General features: G+C 50.9%; 1 protein-coding gene and 1 long non-coding RNA gene across 2 annotated transcripts in view; one reads left to right on the forward strand and one right to left on the reverse strand.

Annotated features, from left to right (window-relative positions):
* The window catches only part of LOC123390789, an 87,820-nt gene extending 64,335 nt beyond the window's left edge, over positions 1-23,485 (forward strand). Inside the window, exons 2-10 of the long non-coding RNA XR_006605371.1 lie at positions 8,868-9,025; positions 9,335-9,564; positions 18,689-18,785; positions 18,878-18,913; positions 19,499-19,609; positions 19,922-19,963; positions 20,048-20,252; positions 21,626-21,716; positions 22,642-23,485. This is a non-coding gene — a long non-coding RNA (uncharacterized LOC123390789). The remainder of the gene's footprint in view (positions 1-8,867; positions 9,026-9,334; positions 9,565-18,688; positions 18,786-18,877; positions 18,914-19,498; positions 19,610-19,921; positions 19,964-20,047; positions 20,253-21,625; positions 21,717-22,641) is intronic.
* Positions 10,401-12,476, reverse strand: LOC101678790 (interleukin-3). Its single transcript, XM_004738090.3, has 5 exons — positions 12,256-12,476; positions 12,129-12,164; positions 10,809-10,901; positions 10,667-10,702; positions 10,401-10,557 (listed from the first exon to the last, which is right to left on the reverse strand). Exons 1-5 carry the CDS (start codon positions 12,412-12,414, stop codon positions 10,453-10,455), a joined length of 429 nt encoding a protein of 142 aa, XP_004738147.1. The 5' UTR covers positions 12,415-12,476; the 3' UTR covers positions 10,401-10,452.
* Positions 23,486-24,903: the final 1,418 nt, after the last annotated feature.

Here is a 24,903-nt window from a genome sequence, read left to right on the forward strand (position 1 = left end):
AGGTAGAATTCATGCTCTAAGTACTATGGTCTGAGCCTGTGGCCCTGGCAGTTTCACTGGATGGCAGAAGGGTTGCTTCCCTTGCACAGGGAAGGCAGACATTAGTTCTCCAGGCCCCACTGGGGCCCAAACATGATGCTTTTCCTGCCCTTCTGACTCTCGTGGAACATTTCTAGGTGGCCAGGCTGGGGTGAGAGTATGGCATGTCCAGGCCCTGATCCTTCTCACTTTTTCATAGGGCCCTGCTCAGTCCCTTCCACGGAGCTCTTAGGAGGCACAGGAGAGTTCAAGAACCCTAGATGCAGATACCTCAGAGTGGAGGTCTGTGTCAGACAGTGTTCTGGAACCTGGGTGGTGGAGAGTGGGGGCCACAGGCAGTGTCTAAGCTGGTATAGAAGGAGGCACAGAGCTGGTGTGGCCCCTCTGATATGGAACATGACTTTTCTTTTGGAAATGAGTTGTCACAGCTCAGACAGTCAACAAACTCTTCAAATCTGTACCAGGCCCTGTGCTAGGGAGGAAGTGGATGGGACCCTTCCAGTGGCCCTCACGTCTGGCCCGGGAGGCTCTCAGCCTGGTAGAGGAGACAGACAGTACTGGATCCTCCCATTGTGTGGATCCATGCTGGGATGGGGAAGTTCAGAGCTGTGGGATCCCAAGAAAACACTTCTCTCAGTTTGGGGGCTCACAGAGGATCAAAAAGCTTCCTGGGCTGAAAGGGAAAATCATGTCAGGTGGGCAAGTCAGATTGTGGGAGGGAGAGAGAAGAGAGCCTAGTGGAAGAGTATTTGGGGAGTAGAGAGACAAACTTTTAGAAGCAGGTACGGGGAAGAGGAGGCAGAGTCTAGAGAGATTTAGGAGGTAAAATTATTCAGGACGCGATGATATAATGGAGTAATTCATTCATTCATTCATTTTTATTGAGCACCTACTAGGTTCCCAGCAGGGGAGGAGGATACAGGGATGGTGGAAAACCGGGCCCTGCCTTTGTGTACTCCATAGCCCCATGGATGGAGAAGCAGGATTAATACACTCAACACCCTTTCCAGAAGGTGCTTTTGAATGTAAGTAGGAACAGTTAAAAGCACTGTCGAGGTGTCTGAGATGGGGTCCTAGGGATGAAGGAGGTTTGCACTGTCTCAGGACCCACACTAAGAGACAGTGTTTTGGAGGCTTCTTGGGCAGGAGACCTGGATGTGGACAGGCACCCAAGTCACCGTGCGAAGGACAGAGTTCCTGGGCTTGGCTATGAGACTCATGGGCAGCCACACATCTTTCTTCTGGAAAGATGACATCAAGGCTGAGGCCATGACACAGACAAGCATTCCTAGATTGCACTGCATGGAAAGTGGTAGCAATAACATCGAGTGCGTGTGCTGACTCAGGGGCCCCAGATGGGACTGTGGGAAGGTGAGGGCAGGGACCATTGTGGGCAGTGTGACTCCTCTTGGCCCCGCCTTCCCACAGGGCCAGGAGAAAACCCTCTGGAAGGGGTTTCCTGTGAGTGTCCTCCCACGGACTGTGGAGGAAACCGGGGCTTGTGGCTACTCCGAGCTCCTTATCGCAGAGGAAGTTATCATGATGGGAAGGAAGTGGGCCTCCTGGTGCTTTACATCCAGTGGGATCTCTACATGGGCATCTCAGCTGATCTCACCCTCCCTGGGCCGGCCAGCCCTTGTTGTAGGAGTCCAGGAGACCCCCAGCCTGCCTAGCTCACACAGTCAGTGATGGCAGACACAGGATTTGAACCCATATCTGTTCCTGTTCCCCTGACTACTTCTACTATCTCATGAAAGAGAGAAAGTCAGGAAATGCTGTTCACCTAGACCAGCATAGGGATGTTCCCCCTCAGGGCAGCTGTTAAGGGATGTTCCTCCAAGTGTTGGCAGGAAAGCTAGAATGGCCTGGAATGTTCCAGGGAAGCCCTAGGGCCAAGGGCAGAATTTCCCCAACAGAGCCTGCCATCCAGGTACCCCTGTGTTTCAGGTTTAGGCTCTCCACCTCTGATCCCTGGGTAGTCCAAGAGCATCCCTCTCTCTAAGCCTTGGCTCCTTGATCTCTGCCATGGGTTTAATTATTGTTGCTTCACAGAAGAAACTGTTGCCTGTCCAGAAACTTTGTGGGGGTAACCTCCCAGGGAGGAGGCAGTGCTTCAACCTTTTTTCTCTAATTCCCACCATTTTGGGAGGTTTCTGAAGCCCGAAATGGGCAGAGGATTCAGCCTTGTCAGAATTTGCAGGGACAGTTGCCCCTTGTCCAGCTCTAGCCCCTGACAGCATTTTTCTGGACAGATACAGTGAGTTAGAAAGTCCAGCCTTCACCCAGACTCAGGGTTCAAAGGGTCCTACATCCTGCTTAAGAGACCCTGGCGCAGGGACAGCCCTCTGAGTGGCTCATTCTTCCCTGGGAAGGGATCCTTATCACTCCAGTCCGCACCAGACTCATGAAGCAACCTCCTTGACCTTTGTGGTCACAGCTCCAGGCAGACCCCTCCTGCATTTCCTCTGTCTAGGTCCCCAGGGGTATAGCTCAAAAAGACCCAGCCTGTCCAAGCCAGTCCCAATTCTTAGCCTACTTTTTGGGTGTCCCCAGTCCCTGCCACTGGTGCATCCTGACTAGTCTAGGAGGATCTGAGGGTTGTTAACCATTAACCATTTGTGGACTCTTGATTCCATACAGCCAAGCTTATAAGAGCGCCCAACACATGTGGCCAACCTCACAGCCCCTGCACTCAGAGCTCATGATTGGGGGTCATGTTAGGCAGGGGCAGGGAGGGTGCTGCCCAGACTCAAGGACATAGTGTTGAGAAACATCAACCACCACATGTGCAGAAAGTGAGGTGACACAGGAGGGGGCAATCAAGAAGTAGGAGTAAAAACAGTTAAGGACTTGAGGGGACCGGTTGCATTTGTGGGTTTGGGGCAGGAGGTGAGTGAGGAGTCTGGCACTCAGGCGTCTGGCTGAGGCCAGTGGGTGGACAGGCTATTTGTCGCATTGGGAGAGACCGAAGGTATCAGAGAAGTTTGGGGAGTTGGGCTAGACTGGACTGGATGTGGCAAGTTTAAGAGGCCAGGGACCTCCAGGAAGACTCTGTCAGTTGTGGCTGCAAGGGCCCAGAGGGTCAAGGAGAGTTCAGGACTCAAGACACTTGGAAGTCATTGGTGAAGAGGAAGTTCTCCTCCCACAGGGCTGCATAGTACACTTGGGTAGTACTCAGGGGTCCCAGCTTGAAGGCTAGGCCAGGAATGATGACAAGGCCTTTATTGCTTCATTCCTTGGTTTTGGGGGGCTTCCTTGATATTTCCTCAGGACCCAGCAACTGCATGCTCAGGGCAGTGACACCCCATGGGTGGGTACCCCAGGCATGCCCATGATGCCTCCCTCCCAGAGTATTTTCTCCAGGGCTGAAGTGCGTCCTCTGCCTGTGAATCTCTGAACCTGTCCCCTGGGCTCATCCCCAACCAGGAGTGTTAGCAGGTATCCAGAAGGAGCCACTTCCTTTATTTGCCTCCTTGGGCAAGAGCCATTGGGTACTGCATTAAAAATGAAAAGGAAGAAAAACCCGTAGACCAGAAGCCTTTACAACTTCCCCAAGTCCTCTTGTACCCCTCACTGCCCTTTGTGTTTGGGGCTGGAATCCAGTCCAGTGTGCTGGGTGAGAGCCAGGGGATCTGTGCCCTTCTCCCACCCCTGCCTCTGTCTGGAGCTGATGGGCCAGAATCAAGGTTGCAGGTATGGGCTTTCTGTTCTGGTGGTTCTGGAATGAGCCGTCTCCAGGACATCTCTGAAGTGCTAGGGCTCCTTCAGACTTTATCTGAGTCTCTTTTTGGGTAGGCACATCTCTTGCTTCTGGTTATTTAGGCCCCAGAGGGCCCTGGCCTTGAGCCTCAAAAGGCTTCCTTCTGCTCCCTGTTATGTACCTCTGGGCAGAGCACTCTGGCACTCTGGCAATTTACCCAGAGTCGGCCTAATCCCTCATAGGAATGAAAACCCTGGCTCTCAGGCCTGGGGCCCAGGAGAAGCAAGAAAGGTGTTAATGGACTCTGAAAAACAATCTGAGGGGTTTGAAGTGGCGGGGGGGGGGGGTGGGAGGTTGGGGTACCAGGTGGTGGGTATTATAGAGGGCACGGATTGCATGGAGCACTGGGTGTGGTGAAAAAATAATGAATACTGTTATGCTGAAAAAAAAAAAAGTGATAATGAACGGGGCAGTTGCGGGGGGAGGGCAGGGGTAGCCCACCAAGTATCTCCAAGAAGGCTGAAGGGGGCCCTTGGAAATTTCTCCTCCCAGGCATGGGGCCACAGACTTAAAACTGTCTCTCCAACACTGTTTATCTCTCACTCCCTCAGGCCATGCCTTCGCCTGGGTGGTGCTGAGTTCCCTGTGCAGCTTGCTGGGTGCAGCTGCTTCCCTTCACAACAAGGCGGGGTTGCAGGCTTGCCTCCAAGCTTGGCCCTTCTTGCTGCATGACCTCAGGCTGTGACTTCCATCTCTGAGCCCCAGTTGGCTCATCTCCACAAGAGGATGGAGGCCTACTTTGCAGGTGTTGGAGAGTGCTGGGCTACATGGAGGGGTGTTTTCTGTTTTGGCCGATTGAGTGCCTCCCCGCTCCTGGCCTCTATTTTCCTGGCCTTAGGAGAGTGATTGCTTGGATGTGGACCAGCCTCCATAGCCTTCTCAAGGCCTGGAGGCAGACTTTCCTGAAGAGGGGTTTCCCTGTATATACTCCCCTGTGCCCAAAGACCAGGAGGCAAATCCTGCTGGGCTACCTGGATATAGGAGGTCGACTAACTGGAAAATCATTTATTGGGTAAGAGGCAACTGAGAATGTCCAGATGGGACTGTCCCTAATCCTGCCCCGTGTTCTGGCAAGGAGGAGGTGGTCCCAGGCTGCCCATGGCCCAGGTCCTGTCTTCTAGGAAAAAGAAGTCATTGAGTCTGGTCCTCAGCTGGACGAGTACAGTTATTTTTATTGGTTACCCACTGGTGCAGATGGGTTTGTCCGTGGTGTTTCTTGCTCTTCCCTGACTCAAGGCTCATGACCCCTCTGAGGGGGAGCAGTGGCTGTCTGGTTGTTGTTGTTGTTGTTGTTGTTGTTATTACAACCACCATATTCAGGAGTTCCCCTGATCCCAGAAGGATCAGGACAGACACAGTGGAAGGAGGAGGGGAGGGAGCACCCCTCCATCCCACTCCCCTTTCCAGAGCTCTTACAGCTCTGTGCTCTGAGTGTGTCCTCTCACCCCCAGCTCAGCCGGCCATTTTCTTTCCGCTCCCATTTCAGAGGCCACCCTCTCCATGTCTCCCTGATGTGGCCACTGCAGAGGCACACATCTTCATGCACACAGCCAGCTGTCCCTGGCTGCACGTGGTTGGTCTCAGCCCAGCCCATATACCCTCTCAGCAGGACTCGGTCAGGACACTCGCGTGGTGCCCACTGAAGGAAGTCCCAGGGATAGCTGGGATTGGGAGTAGCTGTCTGAGGAAGCACTAACAAGGCTTCAGACTAGGATGCTGTGAGCCTGGGGAGCAGGGATGGCTTGTGGACAGAAGGAGGAGGGTGTCAAAGAATGAGCCAAAGCTGTGGTGCCAGCTGAGCCTGGGGTCTTTGAGGAGCTGAGTGGAGGGGGATAATACCTGTGAACCAGTGTCTCCCATGAAATGTGGGGATAGGGGACACATGAATGGGAGGCCAAGCTCCAGCTCTCAGCCCCAATGTGTGTGTATGTGGGCAGCACTAGGTAGGAGGAAGGGCAGTGGGCCAGTAGAGGATTTGGGTGATCTGTGTTTGGTGGCTCAGTGAGTGGAAGATGCGGCTGAGACTCTGTGGCTGTGCTGCTTGCCCCTGGAGCTGGAACCATGAGACTCTAGAGCTAGGAGGTACCTCTAGAGGATAGGGTCTGGCCCGGGGACTAGACTTGAAAGGCTCTAGTGTCTCGGTGGGCATTGGCCAAAACACTGCAGCTTAAGGATTCACAGGTTCTGCAGTCAGACTCCCTTAATTTCTCTGTGCCTCAGCTTCTTCATATGTAAAATGGAGTTAATCGTAGACTTCATGGGGTCATTTAGGGGATTCCCTGAGACCCTCCTCAGTCCAGGAGGGCAGCAGCAACTTTGCCTGATCCATCTCCCCCTTCATAAGCCTGACCTGAAGTTTTCAAGGGAAAAATTGAGGCGCTGGCCCCCAGAGGGAATTCACTCAACCCACACTCTGGCCCACACGGCCTCTGCCTCTCCCTCCTGCCCACCTTGGGCCCAAGAATCCTGCTCCGCTTGGCCTGCTCCTCTTTCATTCAGCGTCTCTCTCTCTCTCTGTGTTATGGCTCCTTCCTGTAGACATTAAACATGGCATCTGATGTGGCACTCTCCTATCCCTCTCCCTCCATACACATACCACTGCTCAGGCCATGGTTGTTCAGACTTGCTGTCTCCACAGTGGCCAGGCCAGGCTGGGGTGTCCTGGGATCAGAGAGGAATGGATGGGAGAGGAGAACAGGCTGAGACCCCAGTGGTACTTGGGGCCCAGGGTGACTGGCTCTGGGCAAAGGCCCCCGGATCAAGGGAGCTCTGGAGGGCCTGGTTCCATGAGCCAGGCACACTCTGGCCCTATAAGGGGCCTGGATGCTCCCCATGCTCCCAGCTTACCCTATAGTCTTAGCTCTTCATTCCCTTGCCCCCCAATGTCATCTGCCTGCTGTCCTTTTCCCTACATTTCTCTGCAAGATGGGCCCCTAGTCCTTTCTTAAGCTCCCTATGCATCACTGTCTGTGGGAAGCCCCTTTAACAAGACCCGTACCTGTTCATCCATCATTGTCCGAAATAACCCCCATGGCCCTATGCCGGGACATGGCCAAGAGACTCCCAGGAGCCTAGCTCAGTATCTCCCCAACACCTGGCCCCAGCCTAGAAAGCATGGAAAGTCCCCCAGGTATTTACTGAGCTGAGTCAAATGCAGTTTCCAGGGCACCGTGGAAAGTGCAGAGTCCACCCTGGAGCAGGAGGATTCTCTATGGAATGAGGCGCTGATTTCTCTCTGAGGGAGCCTCTCCTTATAGGCTTGCCTTCCTAGCAATTTCTCTCTGCTTGGTTTTTCTGTATTTCCAAGTTTTTCATTAAAGAGCATATATGCTCTATTTCCCCTCTGATGAAAAGCTATAATATTTCTTAAAGTAAAAAATAAAATTCCTGGTTGAGGTCATCTACTTTGCTGTAGGAAAGGCATCTCGGATTTGTGAAGGTGGGGAACTTTGACTTTCAGAGGGCCTTCCTGGGACTTACAGTGGGGCTTTGCTGCCCACTAGTGGTGAATGGATTTATAGATCTGGCACTAAGGACAGTCCAGGCAGCTCAGAGAGAAGTGCAACTGACTGACATACAGGGGAGATCCAAGCACCCTGGGACCTCCCATTAGGCCAGGGGGTCATCACCTCTCCCTGCAGGGTGAGTATGGTATAGAAAGGCCCTAACCTGACTGGGAACTGACCACCAGTTGGTTCCAGGCCCCAGTCCAGGGCTGTGCTGTCCCTAAGCAAGATCTGAGGTTCAAGATCAAGGGTAAGACTCTGGGTCACGCCCATGTTCATCCCAGTCCAACCTGGAGCAGGCTGGACTGTTCTGTAAGAAGGGGAGACCCCAGAGTATCTGAGAAGGCTCACCTCCTCTTGAGCATGTCATGGTCACTTGTCTCCCCCTGCTTTCTGCACAGGTCTTTGCTGACCTCTCCCACCCCTAACACACACACCCTCAGATCTTCCTGCACCAGGTCTTTGTCTTACCTGACCACTCACTCCCACCTCCCGTAGTCATTAGTCACTATCACAGGGCCTGGGCTTGAAGAGGGAAAGGGGAGAGGCTGAAGGAGCGTTGTGCGCTCTCAACCAGCATTTGTTGGTATTACAGTTTTTCTTCTCTTCCATGAATGCTTTCATTTCATTTTAGTCTCTAGATCTTTGCACTATTCTCTCTGTCTAGAGCTCTTTCCTCCCGTGTTATCACACAGCAGTTACTTTTTCCTCATTCAGGTTGCAACCTATGTGTGACTTGCTCAAACAGGCCTTTTCAGACCATTCAATGTAAAGCAACCTCCCCAGACCCCCGCCATCTGGTTAGTTCACTGTCATAGCTCCAAGTGTCCAGAACAAGCCCTGACACATAGGTGCCCAGCCAGAGTTTGCTGAATGGATGAATTCCAAGGCACTGAAGGAGTGTTGCCCCATCCAGACTGGAGTGAGAAGAGTGTGGCTCCAGAACAAAAGGAGCTTCCAAAAGGGGCCTTGAATGGAGACTGCCAGGTAAGAACAAAATGGCAGCCTGCCAGCTACCTTCCTACACCTCAGGTGAGAGGAGCTCCAGCAACTGGTAAAATTAAGAGATCTCCAGTGGAAGGAGTCCACGTTGTAGCATTTCCTGATGTCCATAGTGTAAATATGTCATTGTGCCCAATTTCCAGCTACAGATGGTTTGATAACTGCCTGGCAACTTTTTATAAGATGGAACAATTGGCTCTGTGAGCCAGTATGAGCTGCTTCCATCCACCATTGGCTCTGGCCTGCTGAGGATGAAGACAAGGTATGGGAGAAGCGTGGCAGAACAGGCCACGGAATCCACCTCCTTTCCACCAGGACAGAGGGTAGCAGGGCTGGCAGAGGTGGAAGGCTGCTGACCTCTAGAGTGAAGTAGAGGTGACAGGCAGGGACTCATCCTGGGCACATAGGAGTAGGACACAAATGCTTGCCTCAGCCAGGATGAAATTAGAACCAGCCACCAGGTGTGGGTGTGAGAGCGAGTGGAGCAGGGGAGCAGGAGAAGCGGGAAAGCCAGCTAGGAATCTGGACTCTTCAGTGCACACTCTCATATCCTCCCCCAGGTTCCTGGAGCATTCTCATGCAGTGGCCCAGCTCCTCCTAGTGGCTCCACCAGAAACTGCAGCAGCTTCTCCAGTTCCTCCCACGACAGAGTGCAACACAGAATCTTCCCTGAGCACCCAGTGCCATCTGTGAGCCAGACTGGAGAGAGGGGGAAGAAGTGAGCAGAAAATTATTTTTGTGGGGACACAATATTGTTTTAGGAGGAGGAACGTGGAGAAATATTTCTGAGGTAGTAGCAGATCACTTTAACCTCCTCCTCTCCTATTCAGGCAGCTGGACTGCTCCATACCCATCACATAAGGGGAGGGGTGGATCAAGGCAGGAAACAGAAAAGAAGGCGGCCAGGCCCCCAGCATCTGACCTTGGAATCCAAAGCCTTTATGGGACTTGTGAGGAGTCAGAGGGATGACATTGCTCCTTAGTGTGGTGACAGAGGAAGGCTTACTCTCCCCTTTCTCCCCCACAGTCCCAGACTAGAGGAGATGCAGGATGCCCAGGAACCAGAGAGGAGGCACTTAGGGCCAAAGGGTCCCTGTGACGTCAAGGGTCAGGGGCACAATGAAGCTACACTTGTTGATCTCCCAGCCTCCACCATCCACATCAGTCTTTGCTGCCCTGGACTACATGGCTGTCCTTCCAGTGTGTCCCTGTGTGCCTATTTCAGACAAGAGCTCTGGGATAACGTGGACAGCAGAGGTAAGCAGCATTTGAGTTGGTCTTTGAAGTAGAAACTCACCATTTGGAGTCAGGATCAGGGCATTGGGGGCTGAGGTGTCAGTGTGGGTAGAAGTTTAGAGGTATAAAAAAAGGTGTGTGGTTCATCCCGGAAGCCACAATGCTGCTGTTGGCTGGCACATCAAGGAGGTTGGTAGTTGTAGGCATAAGGGAATAGAAACAACAAGTGGAGGCAGGTCTCTTTTGCTATCCTAAGGATAAGAACAAAGTCCAGAAGCCCCTGAGGACTGGGAAATTAAGTATCAGACCAACCTGGTCAGATTCGAATTTTCTAAAACTCAATCTGGCTCCCTGGTAGACCACAGATTGCCAGGGTGTGGGTTCCGGGGCCCATCTGGTGGCTGAGAGACTTGCTGGGGGTGAGAGGTGGAGGGCTGCTCAATCGTCAGGCAAGAGATTTACTAAGACCTGAGTCAAATCGAGACACTGGCAACAAAGCAGTTGTTCAGAGAGTGTGGTTTATTTTCTCAGATGTGTAGAAATCAGTTTAAAATCTTAGGTACAAATGAACAAGCCCCACGTCCCCCTCTTGAGTCTTGTTTAAGAGGAGCAGGACGTAGGCTCCTTTGCTAAAATAAATACATTTCATGTTGCATAAGGTAATAAATAAAAACATACATAAATAAATAACTTCAATAGAATAAAAATGAGACCATCACCACAAAAGGCCAAATGGGGGCAGCACATTTCAGAAATTAGATAATGAACAATTGTTCTGACTCCACTGGAGAAAATGAAATCTCTCCAGTCCTGGACTGTGTGAGGGACACCCCAGAGTCTTCAGGTGTCCTGCTGTGTCTGACATCCAAGGTCCAGAGACAAGAGACATCAGACTGATAATTCCAGGACTCAGTGGTTGTTCTTGAAATTCAGAAAGTTATCAAGGGTTTCCAGATACTTTTTCAGCTTCTTTTGGAAATCACTCCAGTTATTCCCAATAGAGATTGGTTCTCCCTGTGAAGAAACCAGGAGGGTGACATTAGGTTGGAAGGTAGATGACGGACTCAGAGTCAGGTCATGGGTAAGAGTACCACCTTCAGGGGCACCTTGGGGGTCAGCTTACCATGGGTGTGGGAGTCGGCAGGAGTGGCAGGAATTCCTGTGGGAAGAGACCAAAGCAGACAGTCAGAGAGTCACCTGGAAAAGGAGCAGGCCCTAGTCATAGCCAAAGCAGGGATCCCCAAAACCCTCAAAGTTTTACCTACCTTAAGATTTTTCCAGATAAGTGATTCATTGCTGTAGAAATATTTGGTAGCATTCAAGAATGCATTCAGGTTTGGCCTCAGAAGGGTAGTGTTCTAAGGGGACCGAGAATACACATAAGGGGAAAAGGTTGGCATTCAGCCTTCCCATAGCTGAAGTCATCCCCAGTTTTCCAATTCTGCTTTCAGGGATGTCCTTGGACAATCCCTCCTAGTCCTCTTCTTGCCCTAGGTGGTTCCTGGGAAGCCCTTAAGGGCACAGGTCTCGAAGTGAGTATACACCCCAAGCAAGGCCTACTGCCCTCAGCCCCAAACCCCTGACTCCAGGTAAGCTGCACAGAGGGCCTGGGTGGATCTTTCCCCACTTAGTGGGGAAAGCATTGCCCAAAAGAAGATCTACAAAAGGTGGAGGGCTGGCCACGGGGGAGTATTTGCAGCTAAGAGGCCAGATAACAGGATTAATGCCTTGACTGAATGAAGGCCTCCTAGAAAATCAGGAAGAAAATTGCAGAGATCTCAACCCCAGCAGGACATGGGTGCAGCCTGTGAACTACACATGCTTAAAAGAGGGGCATATACATTTCTGATAAACTCAGGAAAGTTTCCAGCTTCTTGTCAGACCCAACGATCACCATACAAAGGAAAAAAAAACCATAGAAGCCAACTGAAACTAGGAAAAATAATTGTAAATGATAACGCCCAGGGCCAGTCTGCATGAAAAACAGGATTCAGTGTCTAAAGGAAAAGGAAGGAAGCAGGCAAGTTCATGGGGGAAATTTTAGACTGCCCCACTGAAAAATCAAGAGCTTAAGGCCTTTGGAATTGTTTACTGGGAGCTAGGTACTTTTTCATTTGTAATTTAAAAAAAAAAGAAGAAGCAGGGCACCTGGGTGGCTCAGTGGGTTAAAGCCTCTGCCTTCGGCTCAGGTCATGATATCAGGGTCCTGGGATTGAGTCCCGCATCGGGCTCTCTGCTCAGCAGGGAGCCTGCTTCCACCTCTCTCTCTCTCTCTGCCTGCCTCTCTGCCTACTTGTGATCTCTGCCTGTCAAATAAATAAATAAATAAATAAGAAGCAGCAGCATTTTCCTGTTCTATACCCAGCAGGGGAAAATGTATTAAACACTTAGCATCTGACACAGGTGTGGTGACTCTATACACTGGTGCCACATAATTCTCACAGAGACCCCACTGAGCTACACAGTAAACCCTGTGCACAAATGAAGCACTGAGGCTAGGCAAGGTGTGGTGACAGGCCCATGGCCACCCAGGCAGAAAATGGGTCAGGACCCAGGTGTTGCCCGAGTGTGGGCTGAGTACTTACCAGTAGGGTGTTTGTCTCATTTGGGTCCAAGGTTTCCTGGGGGGGGCAGAGAGAGAGAGCTGTGAGTTCTCTTGGCCTGAGACACCTCTAGCCCTTCCCTGCCCTCTGCCAACCTTATCCCACTCACTTCTGCAGGCGAGGGTGAACTGTTTAAGATGTCTATAATTTCACTGATCATCTTGAAGTTTTGCTGAGGCGGGTATGTCAGCAAGGACCGCCCCTGGACCTGCGGGGCTTGCAGTCCAAGCAGGAGCAGGAGAAAGTGCAGGACGGGGAAGCTGTTCATGTTCGGGCTGGTAGGGTGTATTCTGTCTTGTCCTGGTCCCTTGTGGCGTTCTGAAGCATCCGACACAGTCTCCCGTCTTTTATGCACAGAGGCCGCGTGCCTACACCCCGATGAGAGGGGCGGACGTCGGAAGAATCTTTATCTGACATGGAACCTCCATAGCAAACCACAGACTTATTCATCACTTTCTAGTACTGGAGATCAGTGAAACTTGGAAAAAAAAAATTACTCAGAGGTTATCTCCTTCTCTTGCCAAGGAGAAGAGATGGGCGGGTCACTGGGCAGAGTGGGAACAGGTGAGAGGATCCCTCTGACAGGTAAGGGGCTGCCTGACTCGGAGCTCCCTCAAGCCTCCTGCCCCGTGGCACCTGCTCTTGCCATCCCCTGGATAGCTCTAAGCCTCTACTGCTCACCCAGCCTGGCACTTTGTGGGTGCCTGTCCTGGTCCTTTGTGGGTGTCCAAGTGAAGGCCACTGGAACAGATGAGAGTTTTTCTGGAAGCTGGTCACGGAGCTAACTGTTCACATGTGAGCTTATTAACTGAGAAGCACATCTCTTGAAAACCTCCCACCCTAGTGCTGAGTTTCTGATGTTAAAGCCCCCAGTAGTTTGCCTTATGGCCCTTGGGCCATAGCACTTGGCCCTTAGCACTTTCTGTTCCTTGGGGCAGGGGCACAGATAGAGCCCAGGCACCATATGCCCATTCTGTCTTCATTGGTCTGACAGCCTGACTCTGCCCTGTGTTGTGGGATCTTAACCCCTAGTGGAGGCCTGGCTGCAAGCCCTGGTGGTCCCTTTGGTAGCATGGATGAGCTGGTTCCAGGACAGGAAGATGGGGCCTTTGAGGAAAAGGCAGTTGTCACTGGGAAACAGGAGGAGGAGGCTGCCCTGGGAAGGTTTAGGAGGAGGAACTGGAAGGTGTGAGGGGTTAAGCAAGGGAGAGGAGAGGGCAACTTTCAGCTTCAGTGTGGGTTTCTAGTGATAGAGGCTGGTGAACAGCAGAGAGCTGTGTTGCAGGGGTCTGAGTGTCTGGGAGTATGGATTTAGCAGGCACAGGCCTGGTAGAAAGGCTTTGCAGGGTGGGGAGGAGGATAGGGACACATCATGGAGGAGGCCAAAGAGAACCAGAGAAGCAGCAGCTAGAGAAGAGGCAGGAAAACCAGGAGAGTAGGGGAGCCAAAGGCAGCCCCTGAAGGGAGAGGGGGACCACTGCCCCCTGCGGCATGTCAGGCCCTGACACAGACCCAGACAGGAGGTTTTGGCAAAGGGGTGAATGTGGCAAGTCATGGGGAAGAGTTCTTTGAGATAACTGGGACTGGGGTGGCAGAACAGGAGAGGCGGGATGGAAAAGCCAGGGGTCAGGGTGAGATGTGATACAATCAGCATGGGGAGATGAAGGATAGGAGGTTGTGCTGAGCCAGGGGAACTGGGGGGTTTCAGGCCTCTGAGCAGGGAAGAGATCTGGTAAAGACAAGGACCAGGGTGTGGCTGCAGGGGAGGCAGGTAAGGAAGCTGTGGCGCGAGGCAGTGCTCTGAGAATGATGCCTATAGCTACTCATGGCCCCCTGCTCAGCCACAGGCCAGGAAAAGTCTCAGGGTTTGGGCCCAGAGCATCCTCACAAACGCACGTGGAGTGTCTTGAAGGCACAGTGAAATGGGACAACGCACAATTAACCTTACGGCTAGGTACTCACTAGGCATCGTTCCTTCGACAAACTTCTATCAGCATTTGCTAAGTCAGTCCTGGGAATAGAACAGACTCTGTTCCTCTCCTTCGGAAGATTACAGGCTGATGGCCAGCCTTGCTCCTCTCATATTAGACCTTAGAACTGCTGCTTCAGTGGGGGGCTTGTTGGAAGTGCAGAAGCACTTGCCTCACCCCAGACTTTCTGGATCAAAAAATTGCATTTTGACAAGACCCTCGGGTGATTCACATGGCATTGTAGAAGTTCTGATTTAAAGTACTCAACAAGGGATGCGTGGGTGGCTCAGTCAGTTCAGCGGCTGCCTTCGGCTCAGGTCATGATCCCAGGGTCCTAGGATGGTGTTATACTCCCTGCCTATCAGGGAGCCTGCTTCTTCCTCTGCCTGCCTCTCTCTCTCTCTCTGACAAATAAACAAAAGTACTCATAACGTAAGAGCTTAATAAATGTGAGATACTATTTGCTCTCCCAACATACTTTGTATGGGCCTCATCCAACATTTGCTGTTTGTATTACCATGATTTGTTCTTGTCTGCCCTGTTAGACTTTGAACTTAAAAGCTGAAAAAAGATACAAAGTACTCAGCTTGAGTAGGGCTGGGGGTCCTTGCCCTTGGGATACAGGGCTTCTTGACCACTCAACCATGGGTTGATATTACCTTCTATATAAGAGTTTTAAGGATCAGAGCACAAAAACATGATTTCTTTCTTTCTTTTTTAATTTATTTGAGAGAGAGACAGAGAGAATGAGAGAAAGTGAGCATGAGAGAGGGAAGGTCAGAGGAAGAAGCAGACCCCCTGCTGAGCAAGCAGTCTGATGCGGGAATCCATCCCGGGACTCAGGATCATGACCTGAGCTGAAGGCAGTCGCTCAACCAACTGAGCCATCCAGATTTCTTACAGAGAAAAAAACAAACAAACAAAAAAACCCCAAAAAACTCTATTTTTTTTTAATTCAAATGACTTTTTGAGGGAATTTGAAAGTTCAGTCTGTTCTGAAGCTAGGGAGGCTGAACAGTTCATTCCTGCAAATGCTCTTTTTAAGCCCTGATTTTGTATTGCATTATAGCAAAGAAGACCCGAGTACTGCTACCGGAAATCTTTGACATTTATAGTATTTGTCTCATTTTAAAAATACTTTAAAAAGCTATCAAAGGAGAAGGAGGTTTTAGACCTCATGCTAGGGGCATTAGAAACATTATGGGGTGTTCAGCCAGGGAGGTGTGTGGCCATGGAAAGTGTGGGTTCCAGGAAACCCAGCCCTGCTACTGTGGGGAGAATGGTCAGGATAGCAGGGTGGCCAGTAAGGGGTTGGGAGAGTCCTCTGGACCATCGATGATGGGGAGGCTAGGCTAGGTGTATTCTGGTTCAGAGGCAGAGAACTGCATAGAGGTAAAGACTTGAACAGCTAACGTCCACTGAGCAGCACTTAGCAAATGCTGGGCACTCAGTTCTTTTCCCTGGTTGACACATTTAATCCTCACAGTGAACCTGTGGGGCAGGTACTATTATTACCACCATTTCACAGCTAAAGAAACTGAGGCTCAAGGAAGCTGAGTTCCCCAAAGCTAGGAAGTGACATCACCAGGATTGAATGCAAGCAGGTCTGTCTGATCCCAGAGGCTGAGCACTAGAAAGTAATAGATTAAGAGGTGATGCAGGCTGATGGGAAGGGGGCAGTATGGTGAGGATAAGATGGAGCCATTGGAATCTTTTTTACTAGAGGCCACTGGTGCCTCTGGGGTAGCCATTTTAGTGTGCAGTGAGGGTAGAAGCTGGTGGTGGTGGGCTGAGGAATGAGTGAAGTTGGGACAGAGGGTAGTGGATTATTTGAAGTTTTATTCTGAAGGGAAGGGGAGAGATAGGGGCAGCTAGAGGAGTCAGGGAAACTGCAGGATCTTTCCAGACAGGGAAGCTTGGAAATCCCTCTGCTGGAGGTGAGATGAGAATGGGCTGGACAGCTGGGCAGCAGGCCAGTGCTGTGGGTGCCCAAAGGGCGTGCACATAGGGGGTCTCCCTGCATTGGGCATCACATGCTCATCCAAGCAGAAGGCTCAGGGAAAGGCCACCGAGGTGGGCTCGGTCCATCCAGGAGGGAGGGTGTAATGGATTGTGTCCTCTGCTTTGGTAGCAGGAGAGGAAAATGGTTTCTGTGTCCCTGTGAAATAAGAGGCACAGTCAGCTCCTGAAGTTTAGGGAGGTGGGGTCAGAGGCACAGAGGGTGTCCTGGTTGGGAGTCTGTGAACTGACTGCCTCAGGATGGCCTTACGGGGCTAGTAGCCTTGGCTTAAAAGACAAGAAGTTTGGGAGAATCCAAAGCCTTTCTGTTCCAAGGTGGAGGGCCCCCAAGGCCAGGGCATGAGGCCATGGTGGGCAGAGAAAGGAGCAGGATGGCCAGAGCAAGGCAGGCAGGAGGTAGTGGGCCCAGTCCCCCTAGAGAGGCCCCTGGAGTGCAAGCCAATGCTTACTCCTGTGCAAGGAACAGAGTTACATTCCACAAAGCAAACGTTCTTCAGAGGGGCTGCTCAGCTGTTGTTGTAGGGGACGACCAGGTATCCTCCCCAGGGCTTCTGCAACATCTCAGGGCAACCAGGAGCCTGATCCTCCTTGGGGAGTCTCCTTTGAGGTTTGCCTTGGCTCTAAGGCAGCTGCTTCAGTTCCATTCGCAAAAACCCCTTCCTTCTCCTGCAGGCAAAAGTCATGCCCAACCCCTTGAGAGAAGTCTGGCCTCCTATAAAAAATTGGTTCTCCCCCTGGAGTTTCTGTCAGGCCAGCCTAGGGAAAGTTTCCTCTGCAGACTGGGCTTATTGCAATCAGGAAGGGAAATGAGCTGAGGGTGCCCAGCCCTGGGTGGCATAAGGGAGGCCCTGCTAGGGCTGGGATGGGAGAGCCAGCCCAGGACTGCTGACTGGAGTGTGCAGAAAAGGGACCCTACAGCTTTCAGGGTGGATCTCTGGGCCCCATCCAACGGGTCCCTGTAGGCCTGTGGTCTGGATTCACTCAGAATGGGGCATAGTGTTCAAAGTTGTGGCCCTTGGGGCTCATCCATATCTCCTCCTTCCTGTCACTCACCCACTCAACCCCACAGGCCTGGTGGAATTTTTTGGGGTGCCCACCACCAACAGGGACCCAGACTTCAATCATCATGGCAGACTCCCCTGATACCCTCTCTTTGGCAACCTGTGTCAGATTCCATCTGCCTGTGACCTCAGTCATGCTTCCGCTGGTGGCCCTGACCACACTGCTTGATCTTGCCATTACACAAGGCAGCTCTGGGCTTCTGGCTGGCCAAGCAGTGCCATCAGGTTTCACATGCTCAAGTGAGCAGAAAGAGCTTTGGGAAAAGGGAGGTCTGGCCTCCTGTCCCACCCAGCTCTGCACTCCTCACCCAGGGCCCACATAGTCTCACCTTGTGCACCCTCAGCCTTCTACCCGATGCTGTGGATGTGGCCTTCTGGAGGCCCATCAGTGCCAAGTCCAGTCCAATGCCTCCCCAAGTCCAGTCTCAGAGAAGACAAATGGAAAACTGCAGTTGAAAATAATAAGCCTGACGAGGAAAAAGGCTTAAAATGGGGCAGCCTCACTCCGTGTGGACAATCAGGGGAGACTGAAGAAGGGAAGGCTAAGCTCCCCGAAGGCTACTATGGAACCATATGTGTTAGAGAGGAAGCACTCCCAGGCAGTTGGGTGTGGGGATGCAGGCATTCTGTCTGCCAATCTCAAGTCTCATAGCCTCAGCTCTGACATCCGGTAATGGGGTAGCCATGTCATTCTTGTTACTTATAAACATGTGTATTCAGTGCCTGCTACTCTCTTGTTGCCCACGTGGAACACAGAGCTTTGAGACATGCATTCCTATTATGTCCATAAAGCCAGAAGTCAGGTGAGGGACAGACATACAGGGCCCTCAGCCCCACACTCCCCATTCTCACTGACACTGCCCCAAAACTGTAGGGTGACTTAGATGCTGGTAACACAGTGTTCCAGATGCTCATGAATTGCTCTTCTAAGTGTTTAAGCCTTCCCGCAGGTGGTTAGCCATGGAGATGATGTTGCCAGGCAGAATCTTGGCTGCCTCACAGGCAGAGAAGGGGAGGCCGGGGAAGGTGGCTGGCAGAGAGCCAGAGCTGTCCAGGTGACAGCAGGACCAGATCCTGGCTGGGCCAAGCAGGCCCAGGTGAGCCTCTTCAGAGCCAGGTTGCTCACTCCGTCTGGTGAGCAGAGGCTCTCATCTTCCTTCGTGAGGTGAGGTAAAGCCCTTTGAGAATGTTTTTTCAAGTTTTACTGATCATGAGTTCCAGAAAATGATGAATAAGTTGATATGTTTGTCATGGAGGCTCCCTATCAGACAAGGGTATCAGCCCATCCGGGGCTTCTCTGAACATCCCCCCACCACCCCGTTTCCCGCCTCGCCCCCCCATTCCCCACAGTGGGTCTATAAAAGACAAAGCCAGCTGGGCCACTTCAGATTCCTACAGCCAGGGAGGACCACATTAGCTCCCAGAAACTCAAGATGTGGAGAACCCTCTGCCTTCAGCTTCTCCTCATCTTCCTTCCCTTTGGCCTCCCCAGATCTGTGTCCATAAGGGTCCCTGGGACCCAGGCTCTGGGTTGCTGCAAGTACTGGAGCGCCATCTCTGAAATCTGCTCTAAGCTGAACTCGAGCTCTGTGAGTAGCTGGTGACTCCCTGGGCGTGGGCAGGGACAGCCTGGCAGTCTCAGGCCAGGGACACTCACGGTTCTCTCTCTTTTCCCCTGCAGACACCTGAAGACATTAATCTGCGACTGGCGCTACAGGTGAGGGCTCAGGCCCAGGGACCCACCCTCTCCCCTCCAGGGACTGCCATTGTGTGGCTGGCCCCTGCCCTGGGCAGGGATGTGTTTTGGTGAGGCACCCCTGGCTGGTCATATCTGTGCCTTAATCCTCTATCTGGCATTTTATGTGCAGATAACTTCCATTGGCCTCTTCTTTGGCTTGTGTGGGGGTTGCATAGTAGATGCTTATTCCTAAGAGTGGGAATTCTAAAATTGTATAATGCCAAAGCTGGCCTCCATTCCTTTGGGTTCTTCTGGTGGCTGGTTCATGAAGTTCCCCAGTCACCCAGGCTCCTTTTGCAGCTCATCTGGAGCCAGGTTGTAAGACGGGCCCTGCCTTGACTGGGGTTTGCCAGAATGTGTGGTGACCACCTCAGGTGCTGTGCCCCTGGGGTGGCTGGGTTCTTCCTGGTCTGGGACAGGACAGGGCACCAATGTGGAAAGCTAGGGGAGGTGGCAGAGGGTGCTGGTGAAGGCATCAAAGAACAGAGGCAGGAAGGATGACACCTAAGACCATGAGAAGGACAGCCCCTCCTGAGCCCTCCCTTATCACTCCTTGTCCTACAGAGTGATTACCTTCTGACATCTAACCTGGCTGCTTTCCGGCTCATCTCAGAGGACATCATCAGTGGCTCTAATGAGTCCTTATTCATCAGTAAAAATCTGGAGGACCTAGAGGTGTGTGAGGTTGGGGAAGATCTCTCTGGCTCTGGGTCTCCAGGACCCTAAAGGAGCCCGCTCTGGGTCAGTGTGTATGGCCTGGTTTTGCCCTTTTCTCAAAGAGCAGCAGCATTTTCACCCTTACCCGTGAGTACCTGCCCCCTCCCCTGCCAATCCCTCCATGACTGGGGACAGAGTTGCCACCTAGTCCCTTCTTGGGTATGATCACTGGCAGGGGCACACAGAGGCCCCCAAGCTCCTAGTGAGACCCCAGTTGCCTTCCAGCTTTTCCCAAAAGGCTAACTGGCTCTTCCTGTCTTTGGTCTACAGAAATTCCTGCAAACTTTGCCCATGCCTACGCCCACATCCCAGGTAAGCTGCTTAGACCAAGTGTAGAACCTGCCACACCCCTTCTACCTCCTCCTCAACTGACCCAAATTTCTCATTTCTTCCAAGGGAGAAGTGTATGTCCAAGCAGAAGATTTTGATGAATTCTCAGGGAAGCTGAAAGTCTTTCTGGAAGCCCTGGATGAATTCCTGATGCGCTTACTGGAGTGCCCAGAAACTTTCAAAGCCTTGTGCAGAAAATCTTAGTCTGCACCTCTGCATGCTCAGGGCTCGGAATTGGGCTCAGGTCCTGTGTCTCCAACCTTCCTTCTTGGTATGCCAGTGAATGCTCCTCTCTATCATAGATCTGACTGACAATCGTATTTATGTAACAATTTATTTATTGTCCACCTTATTATGGAGTTATTTATTTTAATAATGGAACCCTCTCAGGAGCCTCTGAGCAGAGCTCAGAGGGAATGTGAAGCCATTTTCATTTGTACCTCAGATTTCAAAAGGGTTCCTCCTCCTCTGTGAAAAATAAATATTTTATGAAAGCTACTTTGTGCCCAGTGTTGTATTTCTAGTGGGTTTCTCTGTCTGATTTGGGTCTGGGTTGCAATATCCACACCCATAGTTAATTTCTTTAATTCTGTGGTTTTGATTCCTTTCAGGATTCTGTCCCCCCACCCCAACCCCATATTCCCTATCCTACCCCCTGCCTGGGCTCACCTGGGTCTTTTTCTTCTCCCTGGCTCAGGCACCACCATCAGCCCCAGCCCCTACTCATCCTCTCCCCACTACCCACATCTACCTCTTAGCACCTCTCTGCTCCATCCGCTTCTCATCACTCCCACGTTCACCCCCCATCCAGACCCAGACCTGCCTGCTGGAATTCCCACCACAGCTCCCAGGCCAGACATCTCCCATCCTGTGTCTCTCAGCAGCCAGAGTGACTAGACACCTCTCTGTCCACAACACCCTGCTGCTGTCACTCCAGTGACTTACAATTAGCACACTTTGACCAGCCCCAGGAGAATTCCCTAAGGAAATCCCCATTGAGGAACCTTAGGGCTTCCAATACAGGAAATGAGTCCCCTCACCCCTCTTCAAGCTTTTGGTCCTCTCTAACCTCTTCTGTCCTTCTCGACCTCCTAGTAGCCACACCCAGTTGAGAAGACTCTAGTCCACACTACATGATATGAAATAGGCTCCCATTTTCTATATTCTAAAACTCTCCTTTCAGACTCAATAAAACACAGCTCTAATGGCCAGACACTAAACCCATTAGCTGTCAACTAGGGGACATTTGCTTGTTCTAAACTATCCTCTCAAGAGAAAATGTCAGTTTAAGAGAATGCTACATAGGATTTTACCTATTGTCCTCGAAAAGACAACCAACATCCAAGCTTATGTTTCTTTGAGCCAAGAAGACAACCAGTGGGACAGAGTGTCTTGGAGCCTTCTGGCCTCCCACAGTGTGGTAGAGCAAGAATATATGGTTTTCTAAAGCCTAAGTGGAAACCCAGAAGTGAGAAAGGGCTTAAAGCCCCAGTGAAGAAGGCTACCTGCCAGGCAGGGGAACCCAGGAAGAGATGGTAGGATTACCACAGGGGCTGGAGCAGGGGGCTCAGACAAGGTAGAATTAGGGGTTTGCCCTTGGTGTCAAGGTATGGAGTAAACAGTTTCCTACCTATTCCTTCACAGAATCCCGAAAGATGTGCACACATACCCATGGGACCCACCTGCCACAGAGAACCTCGCAGCCAGGCAAGTCCAGCTTGAAAAGCAGCAACAGGTAAGAGGATGACAGCAGTGCCCGTCCTGTAGGAGAGAGGGTCTCTTTCCATCCTCCTCACTTCAATAGCTCAAGGAAGAAAGGGTCCTAGAAAGGAGGGTAGAAGAGAAAGATGCAGCCATTCCTGCCCCCACCCCCACCATGGCAGCTCTCTGGGGCAGAATTGGCCAGCCTGGGGGAGGGGAAGAAATGTGTGTCAACCTGGCTCCAAGCTGTACCCACTTTTCTTTTATACTGCAAAGGACTCAGGAGTTGGGAATCTGTTCCAGAAGTTGACCAGAGTCAGGAATGGCTGGTAGGAAGGGACCCAGATGAAGGCAATGACTGAAAATATACAAGTGCGTGCCATTCTCACGGTCCAGTCATTCCGCTGCCACTCCCAGTCACAGAGTGCACTCCCCCCCACTGCTCATGGCCCCTGGGAAGCCCCCCTCCACACTTTTCACCCAGCTGATTGCTTCCACATATCTTCCTCCTAGTTCAGACTCTTTGCCTAGCTGCTTCTGTAGATCTGTCAGGTACAGAAGCTGGAAGAAGTTCCCTGAGGTAAGAGGACAGCTTGCTTGCACCCATTTTCTCCTCTCTGCCTCCCTCTGACTCACACACAGCCTCCTCTGGCCACTTCTTTTGGGAGTTTAAGCTCTTTAACTACAGGACTATTATCCTGTCTGTGCTGTGCCCAGATGGTGAGTCATTTACCTCCCTGTCTCTTCCTCCCCTCAGCAGACAGGACCCTGTCTTTTGTTTCTTAGGTATCTTTTCTTTAATTTGTAGAAGTTTAAACATTTGGAACATTTGCCTGACTATTGAACATGAACGTTTTCCAAACATCTTGTATATTGGGTCCCATAGGTTTACAACAGACTCTTTTAACTCTGAGAACTTTTTCAGATTTAACTACTGAGACTCCGTCTTATCATTCCAGTGAACGTGTCCGGTGCTCCACAAGGCTGGGATGAGTTGAGGAGGCCCGTGGCCTGGAATGCCACACTGCGTTTCTGTCCAGTGCCAAAAGGGCCATGACGTCATAGACAGCAGGTGAGAAGTGGAGTTGAAGCTGTGGGTCTCTCTGGTCTTGGTAAGTTAATTGTCCTGGCCTCTCTCATGATCATTGTTTTAACTGCAATTGCCCTTGTTTCTGACTTTGAAACATCGAGTCTGTATTTGCATGCCAGTGTCCATGCAGCTATCTTAGTCCATGTGGGCTGCTATAACAAAATACTCTAGGCTGAGTGGCTAAGAAAGCACAGGAATTTATCTCTCACGGTTCTGGAGACTGGGCAGCCCATCTCCAAGATGCTAACAGATTTGTTGTCGGATGAGGGGCTATTTTCTGGGTCATGGATGTCTGTCTTTTCACTCTAACCTCACTTGGAAGAAGAGGCAAGAGAGCTCTCTGGGGCCTCTTACAAGGGCACTGATCCCATTCATGAGGTCTGTGCCCTCATTCCCAAAAGCCCCACCTCTGCATACCAATACATTGGGGATCAGATTTCAACACACAAATGTTGGAGAAACAAAAACATTCGGTCTTCAGCAGCAGCATTATTTACAATGGCCAACGCAGCCTAAGTGTCCATCAATAGCTGAATGGACATTCAGCCTATACATGCAATTGAATATTATTCAGCCTTAAAAAAGAAGGGCATTCTGATACATGCTGCTGTATGGATGAACTTTGAAGATACTCTGTTAAGTGAAAAAAGCCAGAGATAAATATTGCACCCCACTTACATATTTCTAGTAATCAAATTTTTTAAAAGATTTTATTTATTTAGAGAGAAAGCACACATGCAAGCATGGGGAGGGGTAAAGGGAGAGGGAGAAGCAGACTCCCCACTGAGCTCAGAGCCAGACAGGAAGCTCCATCTCACAGCCCTGAGATCATGACCTGAGCAGAAATTGGGAGTCAGATGCTTAACCCACTGAGCCATCCAGGTGCCCCAATAGAAATCCAGTTTATAGAGACAGAAGATAAAAGGATAGTTGCCAGTAGCTGCATGTAGGAGAGAATGGGGCATCATTGTTTCATAGATCCAGAGCTTCAATTTGGGATGATGAAAAAATCAGGAGGTGGGTGGTGGTGATGGTTGCACAGCAGAATGAATGTAATTAATGTCACTCTACTGTGCCCTTATAAATGGTTAAGATGATAAATTTTATGCTATGTCTATTTTACTACAATAAAAAAATCTAGTCTGGGTGTTTTCTCAGTAGAGCCTGAGAGTCTTCCTGAATCTCCCCATGGCCCTGGTTAGTCAGTGTAGCAATAAGGCTCTCCCAGCACCAATTCCAGGGCTCTCTCCACCCTGACCTTCCTCAGCCTGGGGCCCTTGGCTTCTTGCCAGCCTGGTAAATGACTCTTCATACTGAGACTCAGTTCTTGGTCCCTCCACTGTATAGCTCTCTGAGCCTCCTCACCCACTCCCAGGACACTGCTTGCCTTTCTGTATGGCCAGGCTAAACAGACCATCCTCTCTCTGTTCATGAGAGCATGTGGATCCATACAAATGGTGAGGCCATATCAGCTTCCTCCCCGTGCCCCAGGAGGCCTGTGTGGGGACTAGGGGATGGGTCTGGGAGTCCTGGAGGAATAAACATTCTGGGCTTAGCCACCAGGCAGTCAGGGTAGTAAGCTGGTAGAAGCACCCCCATGAAGACAGCTCTAGAGGCTGGCAACCTGTTGCTCACAACAGGATTTGGTGTAGCCCCAGGTTCCTCTTACAAATTTCTATTCTTTCCATTTGATATTTGGGAATGTCGGCTAAGTACATTTAGATCTCCTGTAGACTACCCTCACAGCAGGAAGAAGAGAGGTTGGTAGAAAAGACCATGATTCTGCCATCTTGCCAAACCTTCTTTGCTCTGAAAGTTCTTCTACTTCTCTTTGGTTTTCCAGTATTTGAAGTGCAAGAAATTTCATTGATTTTATTGTATTCTTTTAATATTTAACATTTAAAAATGGACTACAGAGCACACATACAAAAAAAGGTATAAAATACGTATGCACAGTTTAACAACTAAAGCAGTCACTCGTATCACCAGTGCTTGTTAAAGGAAAGAACATCGCACAAACTTCAGAATTCTCCTCACATTTGCCTTCTGATCATAGCTTCCTCCCCTTTGGGGATGCTAACCTATTACCTTGTCTTATGATAATCAATTTCTTGGTTTTCTTTTAGCTTTG

Source organism: Mustela putorius, unplaced genomic scaffold (genome assembly GCF_011764305.1).
Source record: "Mustela putorius furo isolate JIRA1106 unplaced genomic scaffold, ASM1176430v1.1 tig00000145_pilon_pilon_pilon, whole genome shotgun sequence".
NCBI classification, from domain to species: Eukaryota; Metazoa; Chordata; class Mammalia; order Carnivora; family Mustelidae; genus Mustela; species Mustela putorius.